At 34.9% G+C, this 13644-nt stretch overlaps 1 protein-coding gene across 1 annotated transcript in view; it reads left to right on the plus strand.

The window, feature by feature from the left end:
- The window catches only part of CNTNAP4 (contactin associated protein family member 4), a gene marked incomplete at its 5' end in the record, with an annotated part of 164635 nt that overhangs the window by 107991 nt on the left and 43000 nt on the right, over positions 1-13644 (plus strand). The window contains 3 exons of the mRNA XM_057399931.1: positions 3523-3720; positions 9929-10085; positions 13256-13383. Of these exons, the coding sequence (XP_057255914.1) occupies positions 3523-3720; positions 9929-10085; positions 13256-13383 (483 nt within the window). The remainder of the gene's footprint in view (positions 1-3522; positions 3721-9928; positions 10086-13255; positions 13384-13644) is intronic.

Here is a 13644-nt window from a genome sequence, read left to right on the forward strand (position 1 = left end):
GGGGGAGGAAGGCGCAGGGGAGCGGGTGAGCTGTGCAGCTGACTGGGCTTAAACCACAACTTCAAATTGGCACATGCCCATAAGAAGAAATATGCTAGTGCCCTATGAGACTAAAAGACACCAAAGAATCACAGCAGAAAGATGCCTTTGGGGTTTTTGTTGTTTTGGGTTTTTGTTTGTTTGTTTGTTGGTTGCTTTTTTTTTTTTTCAAGTGGGTATAACCCTCCAGTACAGCGTAGTGTCTGATTTATCCTTTTGTGTCCATGAACAGCTGTTACTGTTTTCCTCAGTCATTCCTTATTCACCACATTAAGCAAACCTCATTGATCAGTTCTTCATCTTTAGATGCAGCCTGACAGGATGAATCTTCTGTATTTGTTTTGTTCCCCATTTCGTCATGACTAGTATTCCCTTTTCCCACCAGAGGCAGGGAAGGCAGATGCCCACATTTCTTACAGCAATGCCTTGTCTTTGACATTCATGGGGCTCTATTTTCACACAGCTGGGAGGGAGGTGCCTTTCCCTGGTTATATTCTTGGAAGTCATTTTCAGAATGAAAAGACTACAGTTCACCCTGCCAGCTAAGATGACCAAATTCTGCAGTGATCTTTTTTTTCTTTTGTAAATTTGAGAGTGTGATAAAAAGTCTGATAGCTGACTTGTTTATCTAAATTTTTATGCCAGCATAGCCTTTGGATATATTTGTGTCTGTGCATATGTGCATGTACAAAAAAAAAAAAAAATCAAAGTTTGCCATCTGCTTTTTGACACGAGTGTGTATTTAATAAAATTTTATAATTTGACCAAAAGCTAGTAGTAATAATAATATAATTAAAAAGTTACACTAATAAAATAATAAAATAATAATAAAAAGGAAGATAGAGTCCTGTAATATAGCATTTTTTGAATAGTCATCTCACCTTGATATTTCCTTTAGATTTTCTGATGAATACTTGTCCTTTAAGTGACTGTGAGTTCTTTCCTCTCTGTAAATAATCTTATAATGTCAGCCATGTGTAGCCCATAGGAAGCTAATGGAATACAATAAAATACAACTCTGTTAAAGAGTTTGAAATACTGCTTTTAGAACATAAGAAATATTATCATCAATCCTACAAGTTAGAAAAAAAATAGTATTTCTTATATGTACTCAAATTACATTGGCCATTAAGATACAAGAATACAGCAAAGATGAATCTAAACTTGCCTGACCCAGACTAGCAGACAGATGAGCCAGGAGCCTGCTCATCCCTACCTTGAAGTATATTCTAGACATGGGAGTCAGATTGTTATAGGCTTTGTGACTGGAAGCTGAAACAATAAGCTCAGTGCTTCCCTGTTCATAAGGAGGTATGGTAAATGTGCAAAACAGGAAAATCACATGAGCCTTTATCAACTACACATATTTGAGGCAATTTATGTTTCAAAAAACATGAAGGGAGTAATCTCTGTACTACTAAGAGAGTATCTGATTGTCATGGTTTAAAACTAGCCAGCAACTAAGTACCACACAGCAATTCGCTTACCCCTCCACTCCGCTCTCCATCCTTGAGCAGGATGGGGAAGAGAATCGAGACAGTGTAAAACTCACAGACTGAGATAAGAACACTTTAGTAAGTAAAGTAAAATATATTAATAATAATAATAACAATAAGAGAAATAAGAAGGGGAGAGAATATAAAAAGGGGAAAGAAAAAAGAACAAAACAACACCAATAAACACAAGTGATGCGCAATACAATTGCTTACCATCCACTGACCAATACCCAGCCCAGCCCAAGCAGTCATCCATCCCTTCTGGATGCTACCCCTCAGTTTATATACTGGGGACGTCGTGCTCTGTTATGGAATATCCCTTTGACTAGTTCTGGTCAGGTGTCCTGTCTCTGTTTCCAACTCCTTACTGGCAGAGAGACTGAAATCTATATCAGGGTGGGTGCTACTGAGCAACTACTAAAACACTGGTGTGTTATCAACAATATTCTCAGACTAAAGCCAAAACACAGCACTGTGCCAGATGCTAGGAAGAAAATTATCTCAGCTGAATCCAGGACACCAACGTTAACATTTCCTTGTACGCGAAGAATAGGACAGAGTAAGCAATGCATTCCTGTGTTATCGTACCAGCCAGTTTTATCCTTCCTGTGACTCACTGTACAGAAAAATTATTTTTCTACTTAAAGTAAATATACAGTAATTAGTCTATTATCTCTAGTAGCTTTTAAAGTAATGCCTTCATATAAATATTGTTATGCCAAGCTTAGTTCTTGGTCTGTGTTGTTTTGAGTTGTAGTAGGTTTTAAAAATTAAAAATACATTCCATCATTGCTGTAGAATGGTAAAAAAAAGACTTCTAATGAAAAAATACCGAGATAACTGTAAAGCTATTGAACTACTTTGTTCCTTAGTGTAACCAACACGGCTCCAAGTTGGACAAAGTCTGTTTCACAGCAGAGTGCACATCTTAGCACATACCTTTTATAAACAGGCAATATATTGTTTATTGATCAACCACTTGAATTATCGGTGTGTTTATATACAAGTATTTTCTGCTCTTTTATTACAAAAGCATTACTTCGGAACATATTTTTCTAAAAATAATATTTGGAGTACTGAATATTTACTACCGATTTGTGGAAAAAAAAGTCTTGCAGACACAGTTTAATTGCTTCTGGAATAAGTATTTTGGAAATATTTTGCATGCTTCAGTTTGTACGAATCCTAGTCTGTCTACACAATGCAATGAAATACATAGCTGACTTACCCAGTCAAAAGTTTGCTGAAGAGCAGTGTGTTGTTTTTAGGGAAATGCAGCTCTCAGTTCCGAACTGGTATTCACCATGTTATAGTACCGAATCAAATAGCAATACCATGGTAGTTGCCATAAATTAATATTATGTCAGATGTTTGGAAGAAATTTCCTATTGACCTTTGGAAACTGTGCTTCTTAGTTCTTGAATAAATACAGGGTTTTAACAGTACTTCACATAATTACTACAATTTGATTTTAGATGGCTGGGATAACTCACCCTCATGTAATCTTAGTTTTACAGTAAATACAGTATTTGCAAGCTACTTTAGCTTCCTTTTATAATAGAAAAAATATGTAGGCCATTTTCTCACACAGAATAAATTAATTTATAGTTGTAATGTAACTAAAATGTAAAATAAAATTTACTGTTATTTTATTTAAAAAAACAGGCAAAATAACAATAATAAGCATTATTTCCTTTTATTCTTTTAGTGCAATTTATGAAGTAAACTATATCTTATTGTTGAGACCATTATTGAGATGTTGTCACTTATGCTTTTTTAATTCAATTATCATAACAAGCTGAATACCTGTTACAGTCATGGTATGATAATGTTCAGATTTACGTCTCTGTTTGTATGCCCGAAAGCACTTTTTGTGATCAAAGAAATCCCCTTAAAGTTTGGTTGATTTCATCATGCATTCTCTTTCCATTAGCAATTTATGCAACTACTTCTCATTCTTTATTGCTTATTACATGTATTTTGAAAGATGCAACATGGACAATTATGCAACATAACAACACCAACCTAACCAGAGTCAAAAGTGCTAATCGGGAGAACCCCCACACTGTGTTTTTCAAGTACTCTGCCAGCCTAGACCAGCTTCAGGCTACAATTAACCATGCAGAGCACTGTGAACAGGAGCTTGCTTACCACTGCAAAAAGTCAAGGCTTTTAGATAAGCAAGGTAAGTAAAGCAAACAAATCTTATTATGTTGTATAGTACCTTTCATTTTACTGGCTACTATAGGTATTTTTTCTGTCAAGGTCATAGTATTTTACTACTACAGAGCTTGAACTACTTCATATATATAGTGTTCCTACTTCTGTAAGTTACCAAGAGATATTTAAACCAGAAAAACACAAATGGCAGTTTATAATGATCTTCATTCATAGAATGAAGTGCTCTCAAAGTTAATTTCTCTCATAAATCTTTTAAATTAACAGAGATTATTATTAACAGAGCTCTTGTTGGGCTGCCTTCCAGGGATTTTTAAACATTAATGAAGGAATTATTGAGGAAATATCTCCTTAACACAAACTAGAGCATAGATATCAGAAGTTTATTCCTGAATGCTTTTGAACATTTAAACATAGTGTGAGTGCTTGACAAAAAGCACTGGTAACATTAAATTTCTACTATCCAGCATAGGCATCCATAAAAAAAAAAAAAAAAAAAAAAGTTAAAATATGGATTATTGACAAAAGTATATATTTTTTTTAAGAGAAAAATGAATGGAGACATTCTGACATACTTAAGGAAAAATAAAGTTTATGCAGTGTACTTAAATCTTAACTCTCACTGACACAGAGCTACTGTTAATAGGATTTACCATTAAAATTCCTTCTAAATAGTCCAAATAATGGGGAAGAAAAACATCTTATTGTTTACCATCTTTTGAAAATGATGTAAAATCATTTGACTACACCACCAGAAACTCTGAAACTGCTCAAATTGATTTAATGGCAACCTTTCCTACTCAGCATAAGGCAGGTCTCTGACTGCAGCAGTCTTTGGTTCTGCCTCTAAACTCTTGAAATACGTACTCTTTCTCCTTAATAACATCATGGAAAGCACTGGACTTCTTGGACTAGAATTTACTTTTGGCAGAATTATCTGCTTAAAAACATCTCTACAGCATAAAAGTTGAACTTATGCCTTAAGATGTCCCCCTGAGCGTCCTTTTACCTATGGATTCCAAACTAAAGTTATGGTTAGATGGTCAAAAGCCTGATTTACACCAAGCAAAGGGTTTCAAGATTCCTGTTGATGTTAGACATTACATATCACAGGCTAAGTGGAAGCCACCCAAACCCCCAAAATAAACCCCAGTTTCTCAACTCACCAGTTCCAGTTGAGTGATCAGACTGGAAACAATGAAAACATTTAGGTTGGAGAAGACAGGAGCAGAGGGAAAGACCCAGGCAAGTAGGACTTTTATTTTTCATCTTGTAATCCAATGAGATTGCACAGAAATACTTAGAGTCCATTAGGTCAATTGTGCTGAGACATCTAAAATTTAGAGGTTTGAATGGTAGAAGTGAATAGAAGTTATAAGCATGGAAAAGTTATTTGTGAGTTTTATAGATTTTCTAAAATCCTTCTTTGTTTAAACATTACCAAAGACTGTACCAAATGCAGCTTGCCATTCCTTTAAAGAATAGCCTTTAGTCTGTTCTGAAAGAACTCTGAGGTGACAGAAAGCTAGGATCAAGTGATGGTCAGTCTTGGTTTCTGCAGGAAGGACACTTAAAACAGTCAAAGCTGAGTTTTGTGATTTAGAGATGAAATAACACTTATTAAGGAGAGTTAGGGTTTAAGTTTCCCTCTTTGTTTGAAAGCAGCCAGAACCACACCTTACAACTGTTTAGAGGATGTTTTAACTTTGCCTTATATTTTGTAACATTAATTAAATCACTTCCTTTAAATCAAACTCAGATTTTTACATTCCACGAATTATATCTGACATTTTTTAGTCCAAAGATAGTGACCACGGTGGATGACTTACTAAGGATAGATCCTTTTTAACCCATTCACTTAGAATAACAGTGAAACCAGATGAAGTTCCTGAGAGAACAAGCAGATGTCTCTTTGTAGATATAGACTGCTCTATTATTTTGAAGGGCTAGGTCTCACCTACAAGGAGAAAGAAAAAAGTGGGTGCTTTTTTCAAAATATATATGTTAATACTGTTTTTTTGGGAGCTCAGCATTCAGTGTGCTTAGAGTATCCACTGAAACAGATGTTTTCAACATCTCAATTAACATCAGCAGCAAACAACATGAGTCTGCACAGTCTTAGAATCACACACACACAGATCACTGAGTAGCCAAGGCTGGAAAAGATGTCCAGAGGTCACCAAGTCCAGTGCCTCTGCTCAAACATGGCAACCTGGAATTTGTCCAGGACCATGTCCAGACCACTTTTTAATGTCTTCAGGGACGGACAACTCCACAGTCTCTCTGAGCAATCTGTGCCAGTGATCAGTCACCCTAACAGTGCAGACATTTTTTCCTGATGTTCAGGAAGAGCATCACATATACCAGTTTGTGCCCATTGCCTCTTGTCCTGTCACTGGGCACAACTGGAAAGAGCCTTCTTTATACCCTCCCTTTAGGCATTTACGTAAATGGATGAGATCCCTCCCCAAACCTTTTCTGTCTCAGTCATTTTTACATCCTCCCTTCAACTATTAGTATACATTTATAAGATCCCCATAACCTTCTGTTTTCTGGGCTGAACAGTTCATGCTTTCCAAGCCTTTCCTCATAGGCGAGATGCTTCAGTCTTTCAATTATCTCTGTGGCAATTTGTTGGACTGTCTCCGGTATTTCCATTTTTTTTTGTAATGGGGAGCCCAGAACTAGACAAAATTCTTCATGTGTGCCTTTCTTCATGTGTGGTTTCACCTGTGCTGAAGAGAGGGGAGTAATCACCTCCTCCTACCTGCTGGCAACATCTCAACCTCCTAATTCAGTTCAGGATAACAATAGCCTTCTTTGCAGCAAGGGCACATTGACAGCTCAAGTTCAACCTTGTGTCCTTCAAGACCCCCAGGCTCTCTTCAGCCAAAATGCTTTCCAGTTGGGTGGCCCACAGCATATTTTGCTGCCTGTGGCTGTTCCTCCTCAGGTGCAGAACTTTGCAATTCCCCTTGTTAAATTTCATGAGGTTTCTGTTAGCAAGTTTCTTAGCCCTTGGACAGCGGTGTGACCCTCTGGAATATCAGCCACTCCTTCCAATGTCTTGGTGCACATAAGAGTCCAAAAGTTTTCATAAGTGGCAGAAGATTAGGGTTATATTTACACACTGTAGAGGTTGTAGCTAAATAAGACCTGAGCAATCACTTTAAAATTATGTAGACCAGATATCTAGCTCACTCTTAAACAGAGCTCTTTACAGAATTAGCTGCATCAGTGCTGCTTTCTAAAAGACATATCTACAGTCTTAGAAGCAGTCAAGCAATCTACTGTTAAGCAAAACTGGGAATGCTTAGATAAGCCCTATTTAAAACTGGGATGCATCTAAACTGATAACAGTGTGTTGTGAATATTTACTAAAATAGTTTTAGTCTGGCAAATACATTTATTCTTTGAATACTATGAAATATAAGCTGAGGCTTACATTTTAAATTTGTTTCTGAGGCTGTGAGAGGAAGTTTTTCAAATATCCTCCAATTTATCATCTTTTTCTTTCAGAAATAAACATTTAAAAGTTACTGATATCATAGAAAAGGAAAATTCTAGTATCTTTTGAAAATTATAAGTTCATGCAACCCCATGAAATACTTCTTTTATGTCCTGGATATCAGAGGGCTTGGGAAAAAGGGGGGAATTTGGCATCCTCCATTGTTTTCATATCTTTTTTCATCAAGATATATCTTTCACCTGAAGGGCATAAAGATAAGACAAAACATACTCCTCTGAAGAGCAGCAATTTTGGATTTGAAAATTTGTTTGTTACAGAAAAATATAGTTCTATTTTTTTCAGAGCTTTGGAAATAGATTTATTACCTATTTTTACATGAAACATGTAATTTTCAGCCTGCTTTAGCAAGTATGCATTCTAACTTTTCATGTCTCAATAGAACCATAAACTTCAAAAGTTTTACTAAAATTTTTTGTGAGGAAATGGCAATTTTACATGTGAATTATAATTAAATTTTATAGGATGTTCATCCTATTTAAAAGAGCTCAGAAAGCTAGATAAGTATTCTGTTTCGAATAGAAATGCTTTAAAAAATTGAAGTTTAGGAAAGTAAAGTGATCTTATTTGAAATTTTCCCTTGCTAAATTACTTGCTATTTCATCTATTCATAGTGAAGACTATGATGATAGTCTTCACCAAGTTTTCCTGTTTAAGATCACATTTATGTATTTTCTTGCTGATTTTTATGCATGTTTCTTTGAATGATCTTATAGTCAGTATTACAAACCAAACAAAAAACAGTCAATCCCACATAGCTGATAATTGAAGCATTACTTAGCATTGAAATGAAATTCAAATAACATTTTACTGAAATAAGTTTGTTCTGTTTCATTTATTATAAGCACAATGAAATAGCAGAATTTGAAATGCAAATAGGTACATTATCAAATTGCCTACACAATTTAATCCCTCCAACTTCTGCTATCTGTATCACTAGCTATATTTGACAAGTACAAAATTTGGTGATGGTCATATAAAATATTTTTTGGAATAGGAAGTCTTAAAGAAATTCTTAACTGACTGTATTTTAAGAATGCATTATATTCAATCAGCCTGTATAGCATTTGTGAACAACATAATTAAAGTAGTCACCTGTTAATACATTTATGTGATCGTTATGAAGAAATCTCTAAACATTTTACTGAGAAGCTTCATTTTCCTTAGTCAATATTTTCTGCCAAAGCAAGGGTAACAATCTGGGCTAATCAGTATGAACTTGCAGCATTTCAGTAAATACTGTCTCTTCACCCAGCTATATGAACAAATAACTGAGACCATTTTTTAAAGATACCCAAATGTCCCTAGTGAAAGACTGGGAATATTAATTCTAATTACAGTATAAACCTAAGCTATGTTGTTGAAACAGCAGAAATACTCTGCTTTTTACAGTCTTAGATGTTGGAAGCTTTTTAAAGTGGTGTCTGATAAATTATTTATAAACTGCCACTAGGTTTTCTTCCTCCTGTGATGGCTTGCAAACACAAACACTGATATTGGACATTGATGCCATTATGCAAGTTTGACTTTTCCAGAAAATGCTCATACTGGTTTTTGGCCTGCTGTGCTGACAGTTGTGTGGTAATGAATGCAGTCAATGTGTTTATAATCTGAGAGACTGTCAGTGTAACAGAGGTCTTTTCTAACAGTGAGGTTTAGTAAACAGTGACAGTTATAAGTAAAGCTGAGACTAGGATAAATTCCAGCTTCTTCGTGGGGGCCTGCTGCTGAATACTTGGAGATCCAACAACAGCAAAAAGAAGTGCATCTGTAAGAAAATAATTTATCAGTCCTTGATTTCTTCTCAGGCTTTCACATTCAAACATTGCATCTATCACCCTTCTTCCTTCTCATTTGAGATGGTTTATCCTTATGCTTTGTATCTTTTAGCTATTATCTGTTCAGGATATATTTCCTGCTGCTGTGCTTGCTTTAAGCTTAATCTGCAGTATTGTAACATTAAGAAAACATCCAGTTTTATCATCTTGCTACAAATAATGCTGACTGGATGCACCACACAGAGATGTAATAGTCCTGGGAAACCTCACTTCTGCTCACCAGATAAATCATCTTGCTTATGGGAGGGCCATTAACATGATTTCTGCCGCAAAGTATATAAATTCTGAATCTGCTGCCTGTGACCAAACAGCTGTCTTTGGGCATTTCTGATTAACACCACTGTTCAGCTTCTTAACATTTGTCACAGATACAGGTAGTAGTATTCTTGCTAGTGAGATGAGACAATTTCTCCACAGCTTTTCTGTCACTCTTCTCATTTTGTTGCTGGTAGTTCCATGATCTGAAATTGGTATTTACTGAGGAATATACTACCCTGATTCTTAGGGTGATGGCATTTCCTCTTCCATGGACCATTTTAAAATGAATTATATTAATGCACTACTTAAGATAAATGATTCTAATATCATGGCTGGCTGAGCTAGGGACTGTGAGTTCTCTTTGCCACTAATGCAAGCAAAAGCCTGTGACAATCATTTAATACCTGATAAGGAAGTATTAAACTGAATATTCATTTATCAAGTAAACGTAGTAATTTTTTTTTCCAATTGTTTAAAGTTTTTAGATTTAAGGGGTGATTTTTCTCTGCTTAACCTTTCAGAAACTTGCTTGGATGAGAAAAGCTGCAAGAAGTAAGAGACTAGTTACTGATTTTCTCTAACCTGTCTTTTAGGCGGGATGCCACTGAGCTGGTGGATTGGAAGAACCAATGAAATACAGACTTACTGGGGAGGGTCCTTGCCAGCTGTACGAAAGTGTGCTTGTGGATTACAGGGAAACTGTATTGATTCACAGCATTACTGCAACTGTGATGCAGACAGAGATGAATGGTGATTTTTTACTGTTGTTTTTCATAATATTTTCCCTGGAAAGTAAATAAAGAAAATACACAGGCCTTAGCACATTTAGAACACCAAGGTTAATGTATATTTAAAATACCATACTGTCACCTGTTTCTTTGGTATAGAACACAGACCTTAAAGGTATTTTCCAGCCTAGCTGATCTATGATTATATATGCATTTAAGTATTATTGCTAATTCTTTTGCTATGAATTCTGGGAAGGGTTTACCTTTATACAGATACTTTCTAGTTTTTCAGTATATTGCATGATATATATGAAGACATTAGCTCTTGCCTTTAATGCAGCTTCAGTTATTAGTTTTAGAATACTGAAAATAATTAAGAAGAAAAGTACATTTTTCATTTAATTTTTAATTACACTTTTTACGTTTAGGCTTTTTACCTTCTTTTTTGTCATCTACAACTTAGATAATTAAAATTGGACACCCTTGCTCTCAGCAAAGGAAAGAACTGTTATGGAATCCTACTTTAGGGGATAGAAGTATTTCTAAGATGTGGATCTTCCACTTGTACTTGAAATTCTCTGACATTATTTATGATCCCGTTGGAATTAGTACTGTAAGAGATGACTTCCTGTTACAATATCAGATCTGATCCTGACTTTTCAATTAGGGGGATCAAATACAACTTCCTCATCAATAGCTTCAGTAAAGTATAGGACTCTATAGAGCTGGAAAAGATCTTCCAAATGAAAGCTTTTGTACTGAAGAAACTTTTAAGCTTTTAAACTTGTAAAGCATATTTATATAAATCAGATTCAGTTAGTACATTAATATAAGCATGTTAATGTATCAACATCTGGTTTTTGAAAAATAAATAATGTAAGAAAGGTACTTAGTATCATATTCATGTGCACAAAATGAAGCAATACATTATTTTCTCCTCAAGTTATAGATCCTTCCTTTAAAGGAACTACTAGTGAATTTGTTTGGAAGATGCTTATTCTCTCATCGTGATCAGGGAACACAGATACAGAAGTGAAAATACAACAAAGAGTTAGAAAATTCTTAACAAGTTTCTGCAGGGAAAGAATTAGGATACGCAGTAAAACTCATAGAGTGATGTCTTCTGTTCTCATTTCAATAAAGAAATTAAACAAATGTGAGCATTTTTGTATCATTATGCTGTACTAAAATACAGTTAATTTTTGATTCCCAAAAGGAAAACAAGTGTTAAAAGATTAGCTCATTTTAAGAGATGATTTTGAGTAGTTGCTAGTATATGTAATGCATTCTTGCTCAGTTTTGTCATTCATTTCATCCATGCTCACGTACATGGGTTAATTTATAATGGTAACACACTTTTAAATAAATCGGATAGAGGATGATACACATGTCTTCTCTGTAGACACTCTAAGTGAAAACATTTTGATGATTCTGTTACATTAAAAATATGACTTCCTTAAATTTTTATATATATTCACTTCTGACATTTTAATTTTCAGTTTAAGTGGTGACTTATCCCAGTAACTACAATGTTATGGAGGCTTTGTTTACACTTGTTTTGGTAGTTGTGTTTAGGATTACATTTGGTTCTTTAGAGACTACTGGTTTCAATCAGTTAACTCAACACTGTTTACAAGGTGAAAAAAGGAGGTAGAATCAGTACTTGTTTCAGATGCTTTCAGAGCACAGAAACCTAGAGTTACTTGCAGCATGGTTTTGAAAATCTGGTTATGAAATTCTATATATTTTATAGTTTGGACATAGATTTAGCTCTAAAATTCCTTGTTTGACTAATCAAGCATCTTTAAGTCAAAAACAAAAAAATACATTATTTAAAAAAATATCTTGTCCTAAAGATCTACAAGAATGCAAATCCTCTCTGCAGAAGAGCCAAACTAGTTATTATTTTCCATTTATTTGCATCATAGTTTAACTATCTTTTTTTTTAGTGTTTTGAGGTCTTTTTTCAGTTTTAAATTAGAAATCTGCAGTATCTCATCTCATAAAAAAATCCAATTAAAAAAATGTTTTGCATTTCTCACTTAAGAAAGAATGTTTCATGGAGAAAAAATCTTTCATGGAAAAAAAAATGTACACTTTTTTTTGCACTGTGTCCAAGACACATAAACAGAAATTGTAAGCAGCAGAAATATGGTGTTGTCAGTAAAAGGAGGAAGGACATGGTGGGGGGAAATCTCTAATTTCATTCAGCATAAGGATGGACTCTCGTCATGTTGTCTCAGTCCTAGTGCAGGATATACTGAGAAAGGGGATTGCTAAGCCTAGCTACATTCCCAGAGAAACATGGTGGCTTGCTTGATGAGTTGTGTCTTGTGTTTAATCTCTGAGCAGTGTGAGTTCCAGATTGACTCCCCTCTCTGAGTTTGTTCTGTTGTCTCTGATGTATTTGCTTTGCCGATTAAAAGGAAGATTCAACTATAAATAGATTGAATGGACAAATTTAATTTTCCAGAATGATCCTGAGTGATTGAATATTTTCAGGCCTTCAGGAGAAGCAATTTTAGGTCCAAAACTGGTGTTTGTGAAAGTTTTATATTCTGTTTTGACACTAAATTGCCAGAGATTTTGAACAAGGAATTTGATCTAAGATTACAAGTACTGTATGTGTGCTCTGAGTGCTAGGTTGTGTATTTCCTTTCATGACAGTTACATATTTATAGCATATGCTGCTTTTCCTGTACACTAGACATGACTTTGTAATTTTGTATTTTTTTTTTAAGTTTTGTCAAAATGAAAACAGAAAAAAGGAACCAAATCCCTTAGACTTATTTAAAAGTTGTAGTAAGCCATTTACTATTCCATAATGAAGAGAAAGCGAATTATAGACACAGTATGTCCTTAGCAACATAAAATCACTGACACAGGTAAATACATTAGCTTGAGCAGCCAGTCAGGTACCCCTTTATGTCAAAAAGAGTTCTCCTATGGTTATGCAGACAAGTGCAGCCAAAAATCTGCCCACTTATCATTAATTTGTTTCAGTCCTGTCAAATGAACACAGTATCAATACCAAAGCATAGGTCTGTGATCACAGTTTTTTGTATTACCTGTAGAATTATGCAACGCTTTAGTCAGAATGTGGTTCTTTCCTTTTTCCAAGCAATGTGTTAACGATAATGACACATTTGTCAGAAACATTTAGGAGACATATCTTTCTTTTTACTTTTTCAGGACTAATGATACTGGATTCCTTTCCTACAAAGATCATCTACCAGTGACTGAAATTGTGATCACAGATACTGACAGACCAAATTCTGAAGCAGCTTACAAACTGGGGCCTTTGCTTTGCCGTGGTGACAGTAAGTAACAACTGCAGAGTTTTGCTAAGCAAAAACTGATTTTGATAGCAGTAATTGTAAATGTTGTTTGAAAAGCAGCCTCAGATACACTTTTGTAAATATTTCAACCTTTTCCTTTAGTAATTAGAAACGAAAAAGACAAAATGCCATGGTCTAGTGCAAACCAGAGCAGAATTGTAGAAATATATTGTCAATGATACATATCAATATTAAAGACAGAAATTTCATAGTGTTCAAACAGATATTTTGAGTACAGTGTAT

The sequence above is a fragment of the Pezoporus wallicus genome, unplaced genomic scaffold (genome assembly GCF_028554395.1).
Source record: "Pezoporus wallicus isolate ANWC-B61680 ecotype Strahan unplaced genomic scaffold, APGP_CSIRO_Pwel_v1 contig_8437, whole genome shotgun sequence".
NCBI lineage: Eukaryota > Metazoa > Chordata > Aves > Psittaciformes > Psittacidae > Pezoporus > Pezoporus wallicus.